This window comes from Pogona vitticeps, chromosome 6, assembly GCF_051106095.1.
Source record: "Pogona vitticeps strain Pit_001003342236 chromosome 6, PviZW2.1, whole genome shotgun sequence".
Taxonomy (NCBI): domain Eukaryota; kingdom Metazoa; phylum Chordata; class Lepidosauria; order Squamata; family Agamidae; genus Pogona; species Pogona vitticeps.
Window position 1 is genome coordinate 97,625,207 of NC_135788.1, and position 23,857 is coordinate 97,649,063.

Below are 23,857 nucleotides of genomic sequence, written 5' to 3' on the forward strand. Positions count from 1 at the left end.
GGTCGGTGAGCCCCGCCGTCAAGAGTGGGCGGGGCCTAGAGATCCTCTCTGCCCGCCCCTGTCGCTGATATCGGAGGTCCCGGAAGCGTAGCCGGGACTGTTGGCGATGATGGCGGAGAGTCCAGCTGCTGAGGAGGCGGCTGCAGCCGCGGTGCTGGCGGCCCCCACGGGCGGCGGGCCAGGATCCGGAACGGCCGGCGCTGGCGGCGGCGGCCCGGGCGTGTTCCTCCCGGCGGAGCTATGGGCGGTGGCGGGGTTGGGCTCGACTGGAGGCGGATCCGGAGCGGGGTCTGGAGGCACCTCCGTGCCCGGGATCCCCCCTTCGGCCGCGGCTGCGGCCGCCGCCGGGGTTCTCCTCTCGCACTCGGCCTTTTGGGACCCGACGACCAGCGGGGACTGGGACGGAGAGAGGCCGAGCGGTGCCTGCATCCTCCGCATTAAACGGTAAGGGCCTCCGGGAAGGAGGGTCATTTAAAAAAAAAAAATGTTTTCCAATTGTCAAGGGCTCGGGCAAGGCACAACTCTAGAATGCCAAGCGGAAATGGTGCCTCTGATCGTGTGCAGAATGCCTGTTTTCGTAATCACCCGGGCTGAATCTCACTGCGTTTACAGTAGGAAGTGGGGTCGGGAGGTTTTCCCCATGAGCCGCTCTAGGCACCTCAAATAAATAGCTAACTAAATAAATGCATATGTAAATATATACATATACTGTACTGTATATTCCTCCTGGGCAGGGGTTTGGTGCTCTTAATAGGTACAGTAATTGGTGCAGCATTGTCTGCGTGGAAATGCGCGCATGGTGGAGCTGTACCCCTCGATCCCCCCCCCCCCGTTGGCCTGTTGAAAGTATAGATCCTGTCATGGCTTTTTAAAGTCACCGCTTTTGACACCTGAGTTAAGTGAGAGTTCAGTGATGTAAAGTCTTGTGTTACCTTGCTACATTGGAGATTCCCACAGTCCTGGAGATGAGGATTCCCATATGCTCACCCAAGTTTGTAAGTGTCCCTGAGGGGGTTTCTGACTTCCTTTTCCTGTATCAGATCAGGGTTCCTATATGACATGCTTAGAACTTAAGGAGGCATGGATGGGGGAAGTGAGTAGCTTCCTAACAATTAAGATTTTTTTCCTCATAAATGCTTCCTGGAATTAGTGTATATCTGCACAATCCTTTTTGCGTAATGGTCATACTTTTGGTTTTGATTTTTCTTTTCTGCAAACAGAACTTTCTTTAATATACTGAGCTAGTTTACTTTTGGTGGGTATAATGGGAAGGAAACAAGTTGGGGAAGACTTCTGTAAAGTTTTATATGAAAGTCTCAAAGCTCAAGATTTATTCTTATAACTGTCTGGAGATCACACCCATCCCTAACTGTACAGATTTGAGGAATGAGAACCACCCATCTGTGATCTATCTTCCATCTCAGTCTACTTAAATAAACTAATTATAGTGTTCTTTGGTTTTATCTGTTGCAGGTTGAGTAGTGAAAAGTAATGATCTCTTATGCTGCATAGTTAATCTTTGTTCAAAACAAATGCAGATGTACTAACCCCATTTTGTATTTGTAGTCAGTAAAAGGATTACAACTCTCTAATTGGCTTCAGTTCATGCATGTAAAAAGGTGTTCCTAGGGAAGGTCAAGATAATTAGAATATATTAAAATGGTACTAAGTGATCCTGTCTATATACCTGGGGCAGTATGGGAGGGGGTTGGTAAGGCAGTGACTGACAATGATAGATGTTCCCATAGCATTATTTTACTTTCACATCATGCCTTGCCTGTTGTATGTGTGTTTTGTCTTACAGTAGCTGTGAGAGGTGGTTTATAATCAGTTCTGTTTCAGTACTGAGGAACTGAGGTGACTGCTGCTAAACATGTACCAAGTTCTTGGCAGAGATAGGGGTCTTTCCTCAGGCCTGACACCTGGGTTACACTGGCTTTCTGCCTCCCCTCCTCCAATCACTTGGCATGCTGTTTAGTACTTCTGCAGAAGGTGTCACAAGCAGCTTACCCATCCAGCTGTAGAGGCAAATGAAAGCAGACAGAAGTAGGGTTCTTCAAGTGCAGGGCTGGGGAATGTATGGCCCTCCAGATATAGTTGTCCTGTAATTCCTGCCATTCTTTACCATAGGCTAGGGAGGTTGGGACTATCCCCATTCAAATTCATTGTCCCTTTCTCAGTTGATGTACAGTATTTGGATCATATCCGGAATTGCTATAGAAAGAAAAAGCTTCCCAGTACTGTACAGTTCGATTTGGCTCTAACTGAGCCCAGACAAGGTCCTGAATTGAATCCTTTCTGTTTCCAAGTCAGCATACTTAGGTGAAACCTACCTGAATCTCTTCCCTGGAATAAAAATTCAATAAATAAATACATTCTGGAGAGCTGATTATTGAATATATTGCTAAGCGAAAGTTACTGGACAGATGTGTTGTGCATCCCCATTCTCCACTGCTGGAAAATAAAATAGGAAAATAAATATTGGCAGTAAATAAAGACCACTTAGGTTTGTTGATATAATTAAACATGTATGCTTTGGTAACCGTTGGTGCCAGTTTTACATAATACACTACTAGAAACAAAAGATTTATTGTCAGGATGAAGGAAAGTCAATATAACGCTGCCTTATTTCTCAGAAGGGTGTGAATATTCCACCTTCCTGTGCTGTTCTCAGTATAGTAAAGCATATATCATCCATGGGCTGTGGTGGGCATGTCTGCATTGGAAGGTCTTGTGGCAGAGTTTGGTGAGGTTAGTTTCTGGATCGCAAGTCCCAGAATCCTCAGGGAGCTTGCTCATTGGCTATACTAGTTAGAGACTTTGGAAGTTGTAATCCAGAAAAGTAACTTCACCAAAGTCTAGCCTATAGCAGTTGTAATGTGCTTTGTGCCTGCTTTGTACCTATGCCAGGCCATGGTACTTGCCTTTAAGCAATCTGCCCCAGCTTATTTTTCATGAGAAGGAAGTGGTTGTTTCTTGAGTTAGCTCCAAGTCATTAGCTGATCACTTTCCATCTGGCTGTGTATTTGTAAAGCTCAAAGATTATTGTGTTTTGCTGCTGGATACGCTTATGAGAGAGCAAGCTTGGACTAACCACTTCTCAATAGGCTGCAGTGGAGGAGGAGAATGAATCTCACCATGTGTTTGATTCTGCTTCCCCCCCCCCCCCACTTCTGGCCTCAAGTAGAAGGGTGGAGCTTGAATTGTGATGCATGCCAGATTACAAAATCCTGGGCTTTCCCCTTTCAATTCCTGTCATCCTATAGTATTGTGAGCTGAATAACTTTCCTATGTTTCTTGCATTGGGAGTATGACAGGCATTGTCTCTTAATGTGTGAGAAAAGAGAAGATCCGATGACTAATTAAAATGTGGCAAAGTGGGATGGCAGGCAGAAGTATTTGCAACCAGTATAACACAACTATTATTTCTACCAAATACTGTAGTGTGTGCCTTTTTTTAAAAAAAAATTGATTGATTCTTAAAACCTGTTGGACACACTGCCTGACCTCAGCCATGAACTGCAGGGAAGATTTCAGTTTTGGCTTGGTTGAAACAGGTTTGTTACTCCAGAATTCACCAAAAGCTTTGGGGATTGTTGAGAAAAACTGGAAGCATGGATGTTTTATGTTTGACTGATTGCTGTGCTGTTGTTTGCTTCCCAGAGATATCATGTCAATTTATAAGGAACCACCTCCTGGAATGTTTGTTGTGCCTGACCAACATGATATGACCAAGGTAGGTGGGACCTGAAGACCTGAAAACAAAGCAGAATGTGAGGTATCGATGCTGTTATAATCAGTAGTATGTTCCATTCAGTCCTTACTGCTAAACGCTCCTGTGTTGCCTAGGTGCTGCAGTTAAATCAAGAGGCGTGGATCTTCAGCCTTGAAATTAGGGGAAAGGAAAGAGAAAGCAGTGTGAAGGAAAAACAAACAAACCAACCTGACTTGCAAAGTGATATTTATATCCAAATGGGACTGGATTATTATACCCTTTTTCCTGATTTATTTAAAAAAATTATTTTAATTTTTTTAAAAAAAATTGCTAGAGGGGTGCCAGAACCCTGCTGTCTTTGACCTTTGCTTCTGCAGACAGAAACCTTATGCATTCTTGCAGACTTGAAACAGAAGTAGGCCCAGACACATACTGGAAGCTGTACTTGCCTCTGCCTCACTCTTCTTATAATTTAGATCATATGCTTTATCTCTTTTTGTCATACTATAAAGTGTGAGCTTCTTCTTTGGAGTTGCATAAAGCATTAATAATGAGACTCATCCCTATGTCCCCATCTCTCATAAATGAGCCTTTGGCCGTGGGCTGCGTTCTGTGGCCTGGAAGATAAATCTGCCTTGGAAATATGCTGACAGTTATAAAAAAGGATCATGGCCTTCTTCAAGAATGTGATACCTCCAGCTTCGAAAACTCACTTTTTAGTCCCAGAATCCCTCAGTGAAAATGACCACTGGCCAACTTAATTGGTCATAATGCTAGATCTGCCAACAGGGTCTCTATGGCTGAAGGTCAGGCTGATTTATCTGAGCAAAGTAGATGGTACAGATGGCCTCGTCCTGCAGAATGTAGCCTTCTAGACATTGTGGTACATAATGTCCCATCTGTCTTATCTTAGTATAGCTAATTGCGAAGAATGCTGGGAGTTACAGTCCCTGTAACATCTGGAAAGCCACCTTTTGCCCACCCCAGTTTAAGACTTTAAAGATCAAAAAAGCACATGAATGTAAACATGGAAGTTTGTAATTTGTGTGATGTCCCATTTCCAGAAATGCCTGTAGGAGATCAACCACTTGGGAGTCTGATTATGACAAAGCTTAACATCCTTCTGTTAGTATCTGTTGAGTGTTGCTGACTTTCCCAGTCTTCATATGCTTCCAGTTTCACCTGGGCAGGGTCCGGTGCCAATGATACTTACTTCATGCAAACAGATAAAGTGATAAAACTGATCCAGGATATCCTACTTCAGGTTGCATGTGGAAAATCATATTCAACCCCCCTTCCATGAAAATCAGTTTGTTGCAGGTGCAAAACTAGCATATTGGTGAGAAAACTGGGTTGGACCTCTGCATGATAGCTAGTTCCCCCACCCCACCCCAAAGCAAGGATAGACAGTCTGGTGCACTCTAGATTAAAAGCTATCAAGGCTTCTGGAAGTTGTAGACCAAAACATCTGGAAGACACTATGTTGGCCACTCCTGTTTTATAGTCCAGCCATTCTCAACCTTTTTTCGGCCATGGCCCTTTTGGGAGCTCTTGTCAGGTTTCAGGGCCTCCCATCAAACAAGGAATGCCTTTGGCTGTGTGCAACAAGGATACAACAAGAACAGATGAATTTGTGGCCCCCTTCAAATTCGCCAGGGGGCTGTATGGCACCCATTGTGAATGGCTGCTCTAGCCCATTTTCCTGACTTACTATAAATGAAAAATGTGGTAATAGAATTAACCAGACCATGGAACTATCTTACACCCCCCTTTTTTTTAACCTGTTGGGACTTAGGATTTTCACCAGAGCAACTGCTGGGATGTGGGATATGAAAGGTTGAGAGAGTCAGTGGTCTGCCTGCCTTGTGAGGTACTATGGGCTAGGATCCATTTCTCCCACTTCAATTCCTGTGTGTGTGAATGAAGTCTGAGACTCAAACCTTTGACCTTTGTGAGAGGTGTTTGAGATTTCCCTTGAAAGCTGTGGAGGGTGCTGCCCTTGGCTCTAACTGGCAGCCAGCTTGCGTTTCACGCAGGTTCTGCTAGTGTTGCACCCAGTCGGAAGTGTTTGCGCGAGCTGGGCTTTTCTCTTGCAGATTCATGCGTTGATCACAGGCCCCTTTGACACGCCTTACGAAGGGGGTTTCTTCTTGTTCCTGTTTCGCTGTCCTCCAGATTATCCCATCCATCCACCACGGGTCAAGCTGATGACAACTGGGAATAACACTGTGAGATTTAACCCTAACTTCTATCGCAATGGGAAGGTCTGCCTCAGTATTTTAGGGTAAGGAGTTGAGCACCTTGAGCTTTTTTTTTAAATTTTTTTTTTGGGGGGGGGTCCAGTCAGATACTTTTGGGACATCTGTGCTTCTTAGAGTTTGGAAAAGTGATCTTTGGGGACTACATTTCCCCAAAATTCCGTAGCATTGCTAGCTAGTGGGATTTGGAAATTATAGCCCACAAGGAGTATGTGTGTGTTTGCTTCTATATAGTGTGAGTAGGTTAAATTACTTGGGGGGAGGCAACATCAAGCCATTAGAAGGTCATAGGAAGCACAGGTTCAGCCCAGTTTTGCCTCCTAAGGTGAAACTGAATGATGCTCCAGCTTTACCCATGTGAAATAACTGCATTATTTTGGCACATGAGGTAGAAGAATCCTTCAAGTGCTTTACCTTGTTCCTGGAATTTAAAAAATGTGTTATGAAGAACATAGCAAAAGATGTGTGGCCTATTTTTAGCACTCAAACGTTGTCGCTTGAAGTGTCCATTTCTCTCTGCCTCACGCTAGGTTGGGCAGCGAGTATGGTTCTAATATCTCCATCTCCTAATATCAGGCCGCCTTCATTGTCTTCACATCCCCTCCAGTTTCGGTGTGTCTTCGAACATCAGAAGTGCCAACTGCTGTGAGAGATAATCATGGTTGTACAGAGGGTGGCGCCTGCTGTCAATCCAGAGTTGCTTCTTTCTCAGTTCTTTTCTGTGTGTTTCTGTGTTCTTTGTAAAAGTCACAGGATATTCAGAGCAAACAGAGCCATTCCCTCTGTTTGCTCAGTCACACCATCCTGCTTGGTTGCATTCACAGTGGGAAGGACGGAATGCTACCAAAATCTTTGCCTGTGCTTTGATTAATGCGAGTGGAGCCCATTCCAGAGGCTCTTCAGTTCTCACTAAACTCTAAAATTGCAGAAGAATTAAATGTGCCTGCTCCAAAATCATTATCAGTAAAATAGATACTGACCAATCATGTGACTCCAGGAATTTTTTTTTAGAGAATAGCTGTTCTTTTCTTAGGTGGCAATAACTGAACCTTTGCACTCTCACCCCTGAAAACAGTTATTTTAGTCCCTGACCAGCCCCTGTGATTCCAGAAATGATTTCAGAATTCTCGAATTCCTTTGTTGCTGTGAGAGCTGAAAATGGTAATTGCTGGGATTCTGAAGATGCTAAATTCTCTGCTTACTCCTATGCTTTGCACATATGTGATGCTTATATGAGGTTGCAGGTGCAATGGGTCGGCCTTAGGGCTGTGTGTGGACCTTAGTTCTAAAGTTCTCTGCAGGTGGTCACCTGTTAGGAAGACCTGTGTGTCTTTCCCCCATCAGCCATTAGGTGACAAGGAGTTGAGAGGAAAGGGGCATAACTTGGAACAGTTACTTTTATGGTGTTTGGACTGCAACTCACTGCATTCCTTGGCCACTGGAAGTTGCAGTCCAAAAAAGAATAATGTTTCTATGTTCTGGAGGAGGAAATGTTGGTGGTTCCTCCCACGCTTGGCCCTGCCCACCGCAAACACGAGGTGGACTCCAAAGAATACAGATCTCAACCAAAGAAAGGTTCCAAATCCAGATTACTCTGAAAACATGAGCATGAGTTCAAAATGGTTGCTGCTGTTAGAAATAAATATCCGCCTTTATATGTTCTTGCTTATATGTATCATGACTTTTCCTGCTAATATGTCTTCAAACATGTTCCTCTTTAAAAGAGCTAAATATCTTTCAGTTAAGAAGCAGCTGAGATTATTGAATGTTACAATTGACATAAAAGTGTATTGATTTCTCCAGCTTGTTCATCCCATGGGCTAGAATTGCATTTTTGTTTTTAATATGTGGAAACAAACTCTGGTTTCCTGCTATCCTGTAGCACTTGGACTGGTCCAGCCTGGAGTCCGGCACAGAGCATTTCTTCGGTCCTTATCTCCATACAGTCTCTAATGACTGAGAATCCCTATCACAATGAGCCTGGCTTTGAACAAGTAAGTTACCTGACGTCTGAACTGATTCAAGCTATGGAACTCTTTGCCACAGGATACTGAAGTAGTTGATGCAGCACCTGGTTTCGAAAGAATATATGGCAAGTGGTACCAACCCATGGAACTTTTTAAAGCAGATCTTCTGGTTTGCTGGTGTAACTGATTTTCCACAGATTACCCAGCTTCCTGGTGTCTTTAGAGATTTTCAGCATTAGGGTGGGATAGAAAGAAAGATGGCTTGAACAACTGTGTAGAATTTATCATGCAGCAGCCCAAGGTAAGGAATCTTTATGTGGGGGAAAGATCAACATTCCCTCAGGTAAAATGATCCAGAATTGGATCAGACTGGAGTTGACAGTGACTGGAACTGAAAATCCCCCACACACACCCCAGTTAATTCTGTTTTTTATGATTCCAATTTCACCACTGAAATATTTTTCCTAAGTCTTAAGTGCCATGTGGAAAAGCCTGGAGTATCTGATTCCATTCTCAAAAGGAATCAGGGTCCTGAATCAAGATCAAATACTATTGTTCTAGGATGAACCACTTGATTGAAATATATATAGGTTTCTGCAGGAGGAAGGGGGGAATTGCCCGAAGCACCTCACATTGAGGGTACTCCACTCTCAGTTCCTGTTTTTACTTTTCTCCATGCAGAGAAGCATACATTTAGGGGACAGCCCCTTAATCTGCCCTGCTGGCTTTGGCCAGCAGGGCACATCATCCACCCAAACAGGACAGCAGGCAAAGGGGGTGGTGTAGGAGAAGAGTCCAGATGAGTCTGCTGGATAAATCCTGTGATTGTACCAAAGAGGACCCAGCCATGGCTCGAAGGAATGCTGCTTTCTCTTCTCCCTAGACCAGAGATGGGAGAAGCAAAGACACTTGACTTTGTAAGCTGTGGGTTCCCAATTTCATTTCTGCAGCAGAATTTTCCCACGTTGGGAGAAATGTCTTGATCTTATGGCCTCCACCAGATACTGTACAGCTGTGGTTTAAAGAATAATTTAAATACCCACCCCTTTATCAGTGATTAACTGGATCTGTTCTCAGTTGATGATAAATATTTCGAAGTTCTTGATTCTTTCTTTTTTTTTCTGTGATGTGCCCAAAGTTTGTAGCCTTATATACGTTGGATGTCTTGACAAGGTTTGCTAACTGATCTCTTGTAGGAAAGGCATCCTGGAGACAGTAAGAATTACAACGAATGCATTCGGCATGAGACGATCAGGGTGGCTGTGTGTGATATGTTGGAAGGAAAGTGCCCCTGTCCAGAGCCCTTACGGTATGTGTTGGAAGCTACAGTAGCATAACTTGTGGGTTCCAGGCTTTTGGGTGGTTGAGAAACCATCCACCAGCCAGGGGATTCTGGATGGTGTAGTTCAGAAAATAAACATTTCCAACCTTTGTCTTAAGTTTTCGGCATTCTTAGGAAGCTGCCTGCTAATGTGAAACCCGAGACTTTGCATTCAAGCAGCCGTTCTTTCTTTTCAGCTGTCTAGTTGATGTGAATTGCTCAAAAACAGATTTTTCATATGGTATTCTCATTCATGCACTCCAAGTAGTTCAAACTTGGTTTTTTGTCATTCATACGTTTTGTTCATAATATTTATGCAAATGAACAGATTCAGCTGTTCAGGGCACCATAGGGTAATTGTACTCCCCAGCCGAGATTCTGTAATTTTTCAGTCAAGATGGGGATGGAGTTTGACAGAGCCATCAGAGACATGGAGCTTTGTCGGGATCCACAGCATCCCTTCATTTGATGTCTGAGCTTTCACCAGATAGATCTTTTTGTTACCCACGAGGCACAGAAACTTGAGAGATCTGTGATGTGATCTGGGGCACTAAAGCCACGATATGGAATGCAAGGGTTCAAAACTTTGCTCCATTAGAGTGACACTGAGAAGATTTAGCCATGCTGCTGTTTTTTTTTCTATTTTCATTCTCCCAAACTGTAAAATGACAGTATTACAGTATGATGGTAATTTTCAGTGTCTTGGTGGCTGCAGAAAGGGCTCTATTATATTATGTTTATACCCCCTTTTTCCAGCTAAGATGCCTCCCAAGCACTTTAGAATAACGAAACATAGACATAAAGTAGGCAAGATTGCAGGTTTGTGGGAAGTATATATACTGTAGTGGGTATTTCTGGACCTGACAGAAGGTGACACAAACTAGAATTCATCTTATAGAAAAAGAGGGTAGATGACAGTGCACACGGACTTTGGAGAGTGGTTGATGAAGGTAGTTCATAAACAAAGCAAATTTGTTGCTGGCTTTAAAGGAGTTTGAAATGATATGGACACTCCTAATCTTCCCTCTTTTTCCTCTTTCTTAGTGTTTGTCCCATCTTGTCTAAAGTTTTTCCCCTATTTAAAATTGTTTTAATTATATTGTATTATGCTTGCTGTAAGCTGCCTAGAGTGGTCTCAATGAGACTAGGTAGGCGGGATATAAAATAAATAAATAAATAAATAAATAAATAAATAAATAAATAAATAAATGTGATGATGTTCATACGTTATCTCAGTCTGAGAGAGAGGCTGCACAAAATAAAGATCTGGCGGTCCAGAGGATCCCAATTTTTTATTTCTTTTTGTTGTTCTGCTGATGATGTGTGATGTGTGTTCTACAGTTGTTCCCTGTCCCAAACCAGATGCCCAGTGCAGACAGGAAATGTACAGCTACTTCAGATCTTGGTGTCAGAATCTGGTTTGTTATAGGTTGCAGCAAAGCAGAATAGTGATTTGGATAGTTTTTCTGCTTGATGAGTTTACCAGTCACTCTGCAGGGTGCAAGGAGCCAAATGGGAATAATAGGTCAAGGTGTACCAGCGTGCTTGTTTGTGAACAGCAGGCCCAGATTCTTCACAATTTGAGTTTGGCATCTTATGCAAACCTGGCTGGAGGAAATTTCTGGGAGATTTGTTTTGTAGAAAGCTGACCATGATCTATTGAAATGATAGTGGGCGTTCTCATGTTTAGTTGCATGTAAAAAGCATAGAAGCAAAACTGGTCTGTCCTTTCAAAGTTTTTGTTAAGAATTATTTTGATGGCTGATTTGACAAAATACCATGAAGAGCATATCAGAGTGTGCGTTAGAGTCTGCTCTGCAGTGGGACATTAGCCTCTTGGTTAAACCATCTATCGTGTCTTTGCCTTGTGGCCTGATGTTTTGCTGGTTTTGTTTACTAGGGGAGTTATGGAGAAGTCCTTCATGGAATATTATGATTTTTACGAGGGGGTGTGCAAAGAGAGGCTGCATCTCCAAGGACAAACAATGCAGGTAAGGATGAGACAGAATATATAAATGTAAGTCCACATAAATGTGGACTATAAAAACTAATTTGGAAATGCATTCCGATACATGCTGTACAGTGGGGTCTCGACTTACGAACGGCTCGACATACGAACGTTTCGACTTACGAACCGCTGTCATAGGAATATATGGACTCGACTTACGGACTTAGATTCGAGTTACGAACTCTTTTTTTTCCTTTTTTTTAAAGCTAAGTCATCTTAGGTTAGAAGGAAAAAAGAAAAAATATCCCCCTCTAGTGGCAGAAGGCGGAATAGCAGCTTCCCATTAGTTTCTATGGACGAAAAGAGCAGATACGGATTAAATGGTTTTCAATGCATTCCTATGGGAAATGCAGATTCGACTTAAGAACTTTTCGACCTGAGAACTGCCTTCCAATACGGATTAAGTTCGTAAGTCGAGACCCCACTGTAGTCTGGAGTGACATAACAACAACAGATATTATTGAATGCGTCTTTGAATTGGCTAAATTGGGGTTTATGGGAGTGTGCACAGCTCAGTTTGTCTTACAAGCAGACATTTACTTTGGAAATCTATGGCAACTACACAGGACCCTGGGTATAATGGTACTTCATAAGTGCTGAGCAGTCTGTTATGGAAGCCTGTTCTTCTAAGTGCTACGTACAATCCTTACTCATAAAAAGAGAGAGGTGCTGCCAGAGATATTTATTTATTGGCATTTGTTTTATTTGTTGTTGTTTAGTGCCATCAGGTCATCTCTGCCCTATGGCTGACCCTGTGAATGAGTGACCGCCGAAATGTCCTGTCCTCAACAGTCCTGCTCAGCTACTGCAAACTCAAGCCCGTGGCTTCCTTTAGGGAGTCAATCCATTTCATATTTAGTCATCTTCTTTTCCTGCTTCCTTCAGCCTTTCCCAACATTATTTATTAGTTAAAGTGACCTTCCCCAACTAGTACCTCCAACTCTGTTGGACTGTTCGCTGAATATCTCTAGCCAACATGAATATTATTTCATATACCCTAGTTTTAACAGACTTCAAGAAGGTGTTCATCATCCTGTTTTCACATGTGTCTACAGTAGCCAATGAGTCTGGATTTGTATTTATTACGATTTTGAGCAGATTTCAGGCTTGTGAGATTTATTGGTTTTTTTTAAACTAGAACTCCTCAGACAAAAAGGCATATACTTAGAAAGGATTCTGAGCCCACAAACTTACAACAGAATGACGTTTATTGTGCTTCCACATGACAAACCCACATCTAGCTATGCTATACAGTATTTTTTTGGTTTTCCAGTGTAATAGGACAGAGGTATTTCATTGTTGTTACTGCAATCCTTTATACATTGCAAATATACAGCTAGCTTGAGATCTACTGACCACTCTTGGTTTTATTCATTTCTTTCCACTCCCAGGATCCCTTTGGAGAGAAGCGAGGACACTTTGACTACCAGTCTCTTCTGGTACGCTTGCAAGGAATCCGTCTGAAGGTGCAAGAGAAACACCAGCAGGAGAACCCAGACATAGACTCAGAGAGTAGCTCCTCTGAAACAGAGACAGATACTCAAGGCAGCATTAAGGCCTAGGAAGCTTCCCACCGGATTGCTTGGGGAATCCAAGGTGTGGGGTGGGATCTTCTGACTCCAGGTGCTGTGAAGGATCCCGGCTTAGACCCGAGAACCAGCCTGGTTCCAGAGTGGATAAAACATGGCTGAAGAAGCATCCCTTGTCTCCTTCGGTGCTCTGGTACCTGCTGTTTAAAAACAAAAAGAGGATTTGATGCTAAAACTGAACTGGGCTTGTCACAGGCTGCATCATGGAAATGGTCCTTTCCTTCACTGTGGAGACCTTATGAGCTAATGGCATCAAGGCATTCTGGAAGAACCTGTGATGGATGGTTTTCTCTCCCCCCAGCTCTCGGTTCTAAAAGAGCACGAGGTCAAGCATGACTTTTTGTTCCATCGCCTCTGATTCAAAACATACTGCCTGATGTCAGCACCTCCCTTCCAGCTTGCCTCCATGCCATGAAGGGCTCTGCGCCATTAAGTCTGTTAAAGCACTTTTGACAGTGTATATAATGGAAGTCCCACCTGTTCTTCATAGTGGTTTCATTGTAGCTTCCCAGTCGGATTGGTGATGCCTGTCCTAGACAGACCAAAGAGAAGGAGCTTCTGCTAGAACGGCTTTACAGTGATTAAATTTTTGAAAAAGTTTTCAAAGCTTTATTCAATCCCTGATCTCTTTTGCCCTCACCCACACCCAGAATTCAGTTGAGAAATGAATGAAAAAACAGACCAGAAAAGATCCTGAATTTGAGATGTCGCAACTTTATTGAGCAACTAACCAGTCAATGTTACCTTGTTTAATGTTAAACTTTGTTTTCAGTAGTTCTAGAAAGGAGGCATGGTTCTTATAAGTTGCATATGGTTTGCAGGGGGGAAGGTTTAGCACTGCAGTCCAAGAGAAGGGAGGGCTACAGAGGACAAGCAGTTCTGTAGTCTTTTGATAGCATTTGAAGGAAAAGAGAGCAAATCTAGATAATCACAGAGAGGAAAAAAAAGAAACCTGGCAGTTTTCCTCTGAAGCTTTGATGCAGTGGCAGGCTTTGCTGTGAAAATAACTAACTGGCGCCTCTAATTATTGGATGATGTCAAGAGGGAACTTGGTTAGTGTCAGTCTGAGTCAGACTATAAAAATCTGAAGAGTGAAAAAGAACTGTTGAAACGCTTTGCGGAAGGACTTGGTCTTCTTTGGGCAAATCCTTTGCTGAAAGGGCGACTGTGCTTGCACATGTATGTCTCTTTTGTGACATTTGTCATAAATCCTTTGATTGTTCTGTCGAAAGTAAGAGAAAGGAAAAAAAGGCTGCAGCCTGAAGGACATACCTTTCAAAGACTTAATTGTGATGTGATTTACCTCCTAGCTGGTAAGCCTCTTTTTAAAAAAAGTTTAGTCGTTTCTATATAGGAAATGTCCAGAAGCGTTGTGAGCGCTCTTTTTTCTTCATCTAAAAACTGCTTTAAGCCATCTGAAAACTGGAAGAACATTTGTGTCCTATAGATGCACTCTCTGGTCCAAAACTATTGGGGAAGCTGCAGATGTTTTGCAAACAGATACATGATTTCTGGGCACGTTGATCATAAGAAGTGCATTTAGCCCACTCTCCTTCTCACCCATCTGTGAAAGCCCCAGTTCTAGTAGGTACAGCTCTCATCTGCAAGCATCTCATCTTCCAACTGATCTTGCATCTCTTTAGAGCAGAAAGAATCATTGCTGCCTAAAACGGTGTGGAGCCTTCTGTTAGCTAACTAAATTTTGTTCACCTGCTTTTGGAAGTGGAATGGAATTGCCCCCCCTTTGTCCGCTCCTGGTCACTATCAACACCATAAGCTAGAGGAAAAAAAATCTTATGGGTAGGAGATGAAAGCAAATAAAGTGTAATGCAAGATTGCATTTTAATGCCTCGTGGAAGAACAGCTCACAAGACGGAGCTAATCCTATCATGTTCATTTTAATTTCCTGGGGTTCAGCCCTGCAGAAGGCAGATGTGCTTAATCCCACCCCTAGCTCTTGAAATCAAAGGGACTTGAGTGCACAGTTATTTTTTAAGTCCCACTGAAATCAGAGGACTAGGTAGGCCTTATATTCTCTGGACTGTGCCAATTATGTAAAATCCCCCCCCCAAAAGGCCCAAATGCTATAGTCACCAGGGCCACGAAGTGCTCCCTGGTCAGGGCACCTGTTATTTCTGAGAGCTTAATTCCAGATGCATGTTGGCTGTTGAATCATTATACATTTTTTTCCGAACAAGCCACAACAGAACATGAAAATGCCTTATGTGGTTGTTTATTTCACACAGCTCGCATGTGGATGTAAGAAAAAAACAAAAAGGAATATGGTTTTCTAGCTGCCCATAGTCATCTGTCAGCTGTTTTCTGAATGTTTCCATTTCAAAAAGTGACAATCCTAGATGACTGATCTAGACAAATGTTTAGTGACAGAATTTTAGGCCTAACAAGCTAAAAAGACAAAAAGAAATGCACAAGGGTCTTCAAATAGAGAAACCTTGTTTATATACAATTGTACATAAAGGGTTTTTTTGTGCAATAAAGTTTGTTTTGGCAGGACTCTTAATGTGTTTCAGTGTTCTACTTGCTGATTTTTAGAGTATGTGTTACAGAGATTGACAGAACTTTTACAGGAAAGGCAGGTGGCTTATATCCATTCACAAAAGCACCAAGGGCTTTTGCAGACCAGATTTAAATATTACATAGGAGCCCTAGAAAACCTTGCAGGTTAGATCATATTCCAGACATGCTTGAAATTTGGGCCTCTTTTCCTTGGCATCATTTGGTAAGTAATGTGTTACCCTCTTGATATTTTTGAGTAAGTTTTCTGTAACTGGCTATGTTGACAGGGAGTTGTCCACAATATCCAGAGACCACAAGCTTGCCCAAGCAAGCATCATAAATAATTTGAGGAAGGACTGATCTACCCATTAATTCTTAAATGGCTCATATCTTAAACCTGCAAGGAGGGGCATTTGGTCTTTCAGATGATGAACTTCAGCTCCCATCAACCCTACTCATGTGCAGGAGTGAGGAATTATGGGAATTCAGGACCACAGAGTCCTAAGATCTTGCCCCCCAAAACATACCCAAATATTGAAGCATTCCTCTTAAACCCAAGGCTAATTTTCACCTGTCTTTTCCTAGGGAAACAAACTTGGAAACCCAAAAGTGTCCCAGACAAGCAAATGGCCCTTCTCATGGTACTTACAAAAGACCATCAGGTGCCTTTTCAGATGGCAGATATAGACATGCCTTTCTTATGTGGTCACTGTAATGGGAGTGCTCCTGGTTCAGCCCTGTTCCATCTGACAGGAATTATGCCAGGGAACCTACCACAAGTGTTGCTGTGGCTAGAGTGCAAACTATTAGCACTCTGTATTCTTGAAGGCCTTCATGGTTGGGATCTAATGGTGGTTGTGGGTTTTTCGGGCTGTTTGGCTGCATTCTGGAGGTTTTTCTTCTTAATGTTTCACCAGTCTCTGATGCCGGCCACAGAGTCCAGCAAAACGTTAGGAAGAAAAACCTCCAGAACATGGCCAAACAGCCCGAAAAACCCACAACAACTATTGGCACTCTGCTTGCCTTCATGCAGAATTCACAATTACGAGCCTCCAAATATTCCTGGACAGTAATCCCGTCAGCCCTAGACAACATAGCCAGTAATGAGAAATCATGGGAGCTGCAGTCTCTAACAAATGATAGGTCAGGGCTGACCACCTGTAGCTCCAATAATGCACCAAATCCACTCTTTGAAGCATCTATCTTGATATTAAGATTAGCTCTGCATACATACAGCACAGAACTAGAGAGGCAATGATTTGACAATAAACGCTGCCTGCTTTTCCTGCCCTAAGACAGTCCATATCAAGTAACTCATCACTGCCACCCAACTTGCATTCTTCATCCCAAATGAACATATCTCCATATGAATCTCGTTTTCCTGCCTGTTCTTATAACCTCAATCTCTGCTGAGATCTTAGCCCTGTGAAAATCAATGATAATACAATGCATGAAAACAGAACATTATGATTTCTTGGGCAAAAGCACAACAAGGCTATAGAGAAGTAGATGAACACTCTTTAAAAGACTGGTAAATTATTATCCACTCTCATGCCCTAAAGATTAAGCTAAAACCTAGAAAAGTTCCTTTTTGGATTACAACTCTCACAGTCCTCCAGCCTTTATGGCTACTGGCCAGTCTGGCTGGGGATTTTGGGAGCTATAGTAAAAAACAAAAAGGACTACAAGTCTAGAAACAAGTACCCTGATTTCAGCTTGCTGAGGCATACATGATCTTACTCCTTTCAAGTATGAAGACAGAACTTGTGAACCAATGACACATTGCCCTGAATTTCTGTACCTGTACCAGGCACTGCCCATAGATTAAGACAGACTAAGATCTGTCTTTACAGGACTAGAAATTTTCCCTCGCCATGAGGTATACATAGAACCCTTACTGCTGAAGGGACCCAATATACATAGAACCACATCTGCCAGAAACCCCCTAATTGCATAATTCACAAATGGGAAAGAAATACACAACAGTACCTCACCCAACTGACTTTCATCCCAAGTCACTTCCACTTCCCCTTTCATAGATTTCTAGCGATTTCCTCCACCTTTAGGAGAACTAGAAGCTTTATAACAAAATCAAGATTTTCCATTTCCCATTTCAGATTAGCCCACTGAGTTTTGGTTATACAGATGTTTTTTTATAAAGATTGTAACAAAAATTCAATGGCTGTTGACAACCATTTGATTTTGGCTCAGTCATCGTGTCATTCTGCTCAAGAGAAGATGTTCAGATCACTCTGTCTCCTTTTTTTGATAGTCAAGGTAAAGCTTCCTTTGCTTCTTCTGGTGTGATTTCCTGAGAGTAAAGCTCTGTGAAGAGGGCTGGAAGCCAGTACTGTGGTTCTGCTGGAGCCTGGGTATCAAGCCACGCCATACCTTCTTTCAGCAAATGATCCTATCAAAAGCCACAAAAATAATTAGCAGAAACAAGAACAAGAGGCCTATCACAAGGCGATGTGCTCATGAAGGATTATTCCCCCCACCCCCAGCACTTGGCAACATTTGCCACCAAGCAGGGTGGATTTGATTCAAATCAAGTCAGTTCAAAAAATTTAAACTTGGATTTTTTTGACGATTTAAACTTTAAAACTCAATGTTTTAGAATGCAAATTGTGATTTAAATCATGATTTAAACTGATATATATATTTTAAAAAATCATTGATTTTTATCCACCCTCTTCCAAGGAAATTAAAGCTGAGGCTTTTGAAATTGGGTGGCGTACAAAGGTAAATGTTTATGCCAAGCAGAACTTTGAAAATTTACTTTTTTAGATTGTAGCCCTAGGCAACTTGGTCACTGACCATGCTGACTGGAATCTTCTGAGAGACGCAGTTTTAAAAAAGGTAATTTTTGAAAGCTGTGGATTATTGTTATGTGAATGTGCCATCAGCTGGATATGTGAGGCAACTGGCACATCCTGATCTAGTACTGTAGCAACATGTCTGAGCAGTGCAGCCATCTTTGGAAGCTCTTTTCCAATAATTAACTTTTGATTCATGGAACTTCCCCCACAAATCAATCATTACAGCATTCACCACAGACTGTGGAACAAAAATGATCCTTCATAAAGTAAAGCACTTTTAAACAATTTTGGACCTGTAACAGATTTTACAACAGAAATAAAATACATACAGAAATGTAATAATATGTCAGTCTTCACAGTTCTGTTATTACATATGTGCTTCCAGACTGCCCAATTTGGATGCTTTCTTGTCATTATAGTTAGTCAGCTTCTACCTACCAGCACCTGTTTGGCTCGTTCTGCCTCCCATTTTAAACTTGACTTGATTTCACTGATGGTCACGAACCCTTTTTTCTGAAATGGACAACATAGAATGCATTGTCACCAAAGGTTGCTTACAGAAATAAAAAGCAGGTGATGGGTGTAACCAATTCTAAAGAGAATTAAAGAGGCACCAAAAACATGCAGAACCACATTTTGTCAGTGGAACTGAAAGGAGGACGTGTCCCCATATCTGTGCGGCACCCTGTGCAGCGCAAAAACATGCCACAGAGATCTGGTGTGTGTGTGTGTGTGGGGAATCTCTGGAGCTGATATCCTGGTGGCACTTCAAAAGGCTGCAGAAGGTTCAGGCTGAGAGGAAATTCGGCACTTCTGTCCGCACATTGCTACACTGAAGGAGCAGGTAAACGAAAAGTGCAGCTAATGCTAGACATGACAACACACTGGGCAGTGGAAGCTGGTGACACTGAATCCACAGTGGTGGTGAATCTGCTGCAGATTGTAGTCTGAACTGATTGTAGTCTACTCAACATGATCAGCCCATTTTGGGGAACAGCTCTACTTCCTGTTTCTTTGTCAGTGCTAGCTGGGAGACTCCTTTCTAAACAGGAAGCTAGGCAGAACTAGGCCTAGCTAAACCTTCCAGTTGAGTCCTTTTCCACGTGAGACACATGTAGGTGTCTGAGGCCTGTGTCTCTCAGGTAGAACGTAAAAAAACCCTGCTGGATCAGGCCAAGGGCCCATCTAGTCCAGCTTCCTGTATCTCACAGTGGCCCCACCACACACCTCTGGGAGTTTGTGTCATATGAGACAACTAGATAGCTGTCTCCTGATACCCCTCCCCTGCATCTAGCATTTTGAGGTACCTTCCTTTTAAGCCTGGAGATTATACATCCCCATCATGGCTTGTAACCTGCGATGGATTTTTCCTCCAGGAATCTGTCCAATCCCTTTTTAATGGCATCTAGGCCAGATGCCATCACCACATCCTGTGGCAAGGAGTTCCACAGACTAACAACACACTGGATAAAGATATCTTTTTTTGTCTGTTCTCTCTCAACACTCAATCTGAGTGGACATCCCCTGCTTCTGGCATTGCATGAGAGGGAAAACAGCTTCTCTCTATCCACTGTATCCATCCCCTGCATAATTTTATATGTCTCAATCATGTCCCCCCCCTCAAGTGCCTTTTCTCTAGACTAAACAGCCCCAAGCACTGTAGCCTTTCCTCATAAGGGAGGTGCCCTAGCCCAGTCATCATTTTAGTTGCCCCCTTCTGCACCTTTTTCCAGTTCCACTATGTCTTTTTTGAGGTAGGATGCACAGAGTGGAGAATTAAGAAATTTGTAGTGCAAGATATCTGAAAATCCCATCCTTAGCACTAAGACCCAAGCACTTGCAAATCACCTCAGTAGTTTATTAAAAAATATCAGACAACTTTGCTAAAGATTCTCTAGCTCCATTCACAGAAATATGGCTGGGGAATACATTGGCCTCATTCAAGTACAGTACCTTATTTTAGAAAACTCACTTTTTTGGACTGCACCTCCCACTCCAAATTCCTGGCCAAGGTGGCTATGGCATTCTAGGAGCCATAGATCACCCAAAACAAGTTTATCTCCCAAGTTCTGCAAAAGCTAACACAATTTGAAATGTATCTCTCAGGGTGAAACCCCACATCACTCTTCTCTTTGAGGCCATTTATTGTTAGTAACATCTGCAGGAAAGACGAGTTGTAGAGGGTTGGAGCTAGTAAGTGAAGGCCTAAACCTGGTAGCATCCAGATGTTCTTCACTAACTCATACAGATGTGGTCCAAAAGCATTTGAAGACCACCCAAGTTACTTTCCCTTCCATTCTGCAAATGTCAACCTGATCTGATAAACTACTCCTCAATCTCAAACCAAAAGATCAAGAAGCAGTGTAATCCCAATTCAGATCAGCCTCCAGCCTGCTTCTATGTTTGAGTCAAGTAAAAGAAAGGGAGCTACACACCACAAACCGACTCTTAATATGTTGTTTGACCCTTTTATGTATCTTATTTATTATTTATTTATTTATTTATTTATTTATTTATTTATTTATTTATTTATTTATTTGATTTGTATCCCTCCCATCTGGTCTGGTCGACCACTCTGGGCGGCTTCCAATAGAAGTATTTGTCATAAAACATACAATGTTTTAACAGTTAAAAACGTTTGTATCTCTCTGTACCAGCCAGCCTGGGTTTTAAGCTATCTGCAGGAGACTTTTCACTTAAGTCTCATGCCCTCACAGGCCTCATTTAGTGGCTGCCTCCTAGGCTGCGGGACTCCCTCCCACAGGAAACCAGGTGGGCTGCTTCCTTGCTATCCTTCCACTGGTAGGCTTTTAACATGTGGACTGCTCCTGAGGAAGGGATTTTAAAGGGAAACTATCTTTTTATTTTTTTCACAAATGTGGTTTTTTAATTGTTTTAAAGAGATTTTATTGAGTACCTTTTAATAATTAATATAATTGTTTTTAATAGTGCAATTATATATTTGTAGTGTTTTTAAATTATTTGTAAGCTGATCTGAATCCCAAGAAAGAAAGAAAGAAAGAAAGAAAGAAAGAAAGAAAGAAAGAAAGAAAGAAAGAAAGAAAGAAAGGGAATTAATTAAATTTCATGAGGAGAGCTAAGGGCATAAGAGATGGTCCACATTCATGCTAGTCTTGCCATCTCCCAGCACAGTTACCTCAGCAAGCTGTATCACAACGGTGTGGTCCATGTTCAGTTCTGCCGGCACAGACTGGATCAGGTATGTCCCACCAACAGGAAGAATCCCAAAACCATTTCCTAGAACTTTTAGCTTCTTAATTGCTCGGATGAGGTCATCCCTGAGAAGTCGAAAGAAGAAGATTGAAGGTCAGACCAGTATTGGGGAAATCACCAACCTTTAGCTATGTCCAGGGTAACACTTGTTTGTTACAATTATCTGGGGTGGGGGGAGAAAAGCTACAGAACACTGTACTAGGTGATAAATAGAACTTTCTGAGAACTACAGGTTTCTTTAAGATGCACACAAATTAACACAACACAAACACATGTTTCTAACCTTCATAGCTGTGGAAATATGTTTGGAAAGAGAACTGGCTCAAGAGATATTGCTGTCTGAGGCAGAGCACAAGATTGTCCCCCCTTCTCCATGTATTATAGCTACAAAAACTGATTATACTGATAAATGAATTTTACTTCAATACCAGCAACAGAATAATCTCTTCCACAAGAGCAGTAGGATAGTTTAGAGGGCCACGGGGAACAGCTGGGGAGCTGTCACTAATGTTATGTTACCACCAGCTGCCACCGAAAGCACCTCCCTCCTTCTGCCTAACGGTACAGCTGGCCCTGTGCCAAAGCCTACTTATGTGACATCAGCAGAAATCTCAATAGGTGACTGAACAAATTTTCCAGTGACTTGGGGTGGATTTCCATGACTAACAGAAGCAGAATAAGCTGTGCCAGACAATAAAAATTACAAACACTGAGTCTTGCAGACATGATTCCAAACACATTTCCAGTCAGCAGGCACATTCCTGCAATAGGGGTGTGACAGTATTTGTGTTTTCCCAAGGTGGGGACTGTAACCTAGTCATCTCTGGATAAGGGAAAAGGCCTGCTCTACCCCCTAGAGCAGTGGTCCCCAACCTTGGGCCTCCAGATGTTCTTGGACTTCAACTCCCAGAAATCCTAGCCAGCAGAAATGGTGGTGAAGGCTTCTGGGAGTTGTAGTCTAAAAACATCTGGAGGCCCAAGGTTGGGGACCACTGCCCTAGAGCACCCTGGACACATGAGGGGATCACCATATTGAGCCCTGCTCTGCTACCCTGGAGCACTGCCACCCTAGGCCTAGCCAATGAAAATTCTGCAGCCAGAATAAACTAGGCTGCATAATTCCTTTCATTCTTAAAGAGACTGTACTTCTTTCAGAGCCCACATGATCTTGATTGTGGTGCTTACTGGCTGACATCTTGAGCAAATTTCCCTCGTCCTTTGAGCACTTGCTGGTGGAGTTCCTCCAGTGTGATTAAACCTGGTGGAAATGGGGGAGAGAAAGTACGTTAGAGCAGAGTCATGGATATGAAAAGTCTGAAAACTACCCAAAAAATCAGGTGATGGAGGTTGCAAATCTGATACAGTAGGCAAAGGAGGGTGGAGGAGAAGCACAAAGCCCTCCAGTTGTTGCTAGACTAGAGTTTCTGTCAGCACTGGTCAGTACATCTAACGGCGAAGGCAGATGGAAGCTGCAGTCCAGTTACATCTGACTGATCACATGTTCTCTACCCCTGCTGTACACAGGTACCCATGGATAAGTGCTATTGAACGCAGTGGATTTTCCTTCTGAGGGTACATGTCTAGGACTGCACCAAGAGGCAATGATATGGGGAATGTGTTCTACTGAATAGTGCTGGGTTCAATTCTGAGTAATATCAATATCAATATTTACGGTATTTTTATTTTTAAAAAACATTTCACCTGTCTCCTTAAAAATAACTCAAGTTAATCACTAAAAGACAATATTCAAAAAATAATAACAGAAAATATACAAATATTTAAAAAGAATCAAACAATTGCCATATTAAAAGGGTAAGCAAAATCAACATCAAAAACCCATTCAAAGCAACAAGGCACAACAATCAATTAAAAAACCTCTCTCCGACAGATAATCATTAAGGGAAAGCCTGCCTGAAAAGAAAGGGCTTTGTCTGCCTGCAGAAGGACAGCAAAGGTGCGGCCAGCCTGGAGTCTTGTGGGTGGGAGTTCCAGAGCTTGGGTGCAGCAACAGAGAAGGCCCTCTCCCATGTCCCCATCAAGCACACCTGTGAAGGTGGTGGAAATGAGAGAAAGGCCTTCCCTAGTGATCTTAATATCCAGGCAGGCTCATAAAGGGAGATGCAGTCCCTGAGATAGCTTGGACCAAGTCAGTCAGTCAGTCAGTCAGTCAGTCAGTCAGTCATTCAATTAATTTGTATCCTGCTTCCATTAGTGTTGAGGCACTACACTGGGCAGTTACAACACATATAGTAGAAAACAAAAATAAATGTAGGAATTAAAAGCAGCAACAATAACCCTAAAAACAAATGGCACCGACTTATCATATAAACCCAGAGTGGATACAGGAAATGAGTGGGGGAGAAGAGGAGGGAGGGAAGGGGGGGAGGAAGGTGGTCAGTTAAGGTTGCTGTGAAAAGCATCCCTGAAAA

General features: G+C 42.6%; 2 protein-coding genes across 2 annotated transcripts in view; one reads left to right on the forward strand and one right to left on the reverse strand.

Annotated features, from left to right (window-relative positions):
- On the forward strand, positions 1-15,379 carry UBE2Z (ubiquitin conjugating enzyme E2 Z). The gene is made up of 7 exons (XM_020814727.3): positions 1-444; positions 3,664-3,736; positions 5,812-5,999; positions 7,856-7,967; positions 9,137-9,249; positions 11,162-11,252; positions 12,661-15,379. The coding sequence occupies exons 1-7, from the start codon at positions 107-109 to the stop codon at positions 12,829-12,831; spliced, it is 1,086 nt and encodes a 361-aa protein (XP_020670386.2). The 5' UTR covers positions 1-106; the 3' UTR covers positions 12,832-15,379.
- Positions 15,296-23,857, reverse strand: part of SNF8 (SNF8 subunit of ESCRT-II) — a 16,183-nt gene continuing 7,621 nt past the window's right edge. Inside the window, exons 5-8 of the mRNA XM_020814744.3 lie at positions 22,614-22,686; positions 21,352-21,493; positions 18,633-18,707; positions 15,296-17,785 (exon numbers count right to left, since the gene is read on the reverse strand). Coding sequence (XP_020670403.2) covers positions 17,648-17,785; positions 18,633-18,707; positions 21,352-21,493; positions 22,614-22,686 — 428 coding nt within the window. The 3' untranslated portion in view covers positions 15,296-17,647. The remainder of the gene's footprint in view (positions 17,786-18,632; positions 18,708-21,351; positions 21,494-22,613; positions 22,687-23,857) is intronic.

Excerpts from the sequence above, each read along its gene's own strand:
- UBE2Z (XM_020814727.3), top strand. The coding sequence starts at position 107 with ATGATGGCGGAGAGTCCAGCTGCTGAGGAGGCGGCTGCAGCCGCGGTG. Across the intron at positions 9,250-11,161 it reads CCCTGTCCAGAGCCCTTACG|GGGAGTTATGGAGAAGTCCT; the intron begins GTATGTGTTGGA and ends TTTGTTTACTAG. Across the intron at positions 11,253-12,660 it reads TCCAAGGACAAACAATGCAG|GATCCCTTTGGAGAGAAGCG; the intron begins GTAAGGATGAGA and ends TTCCACTCCCAG.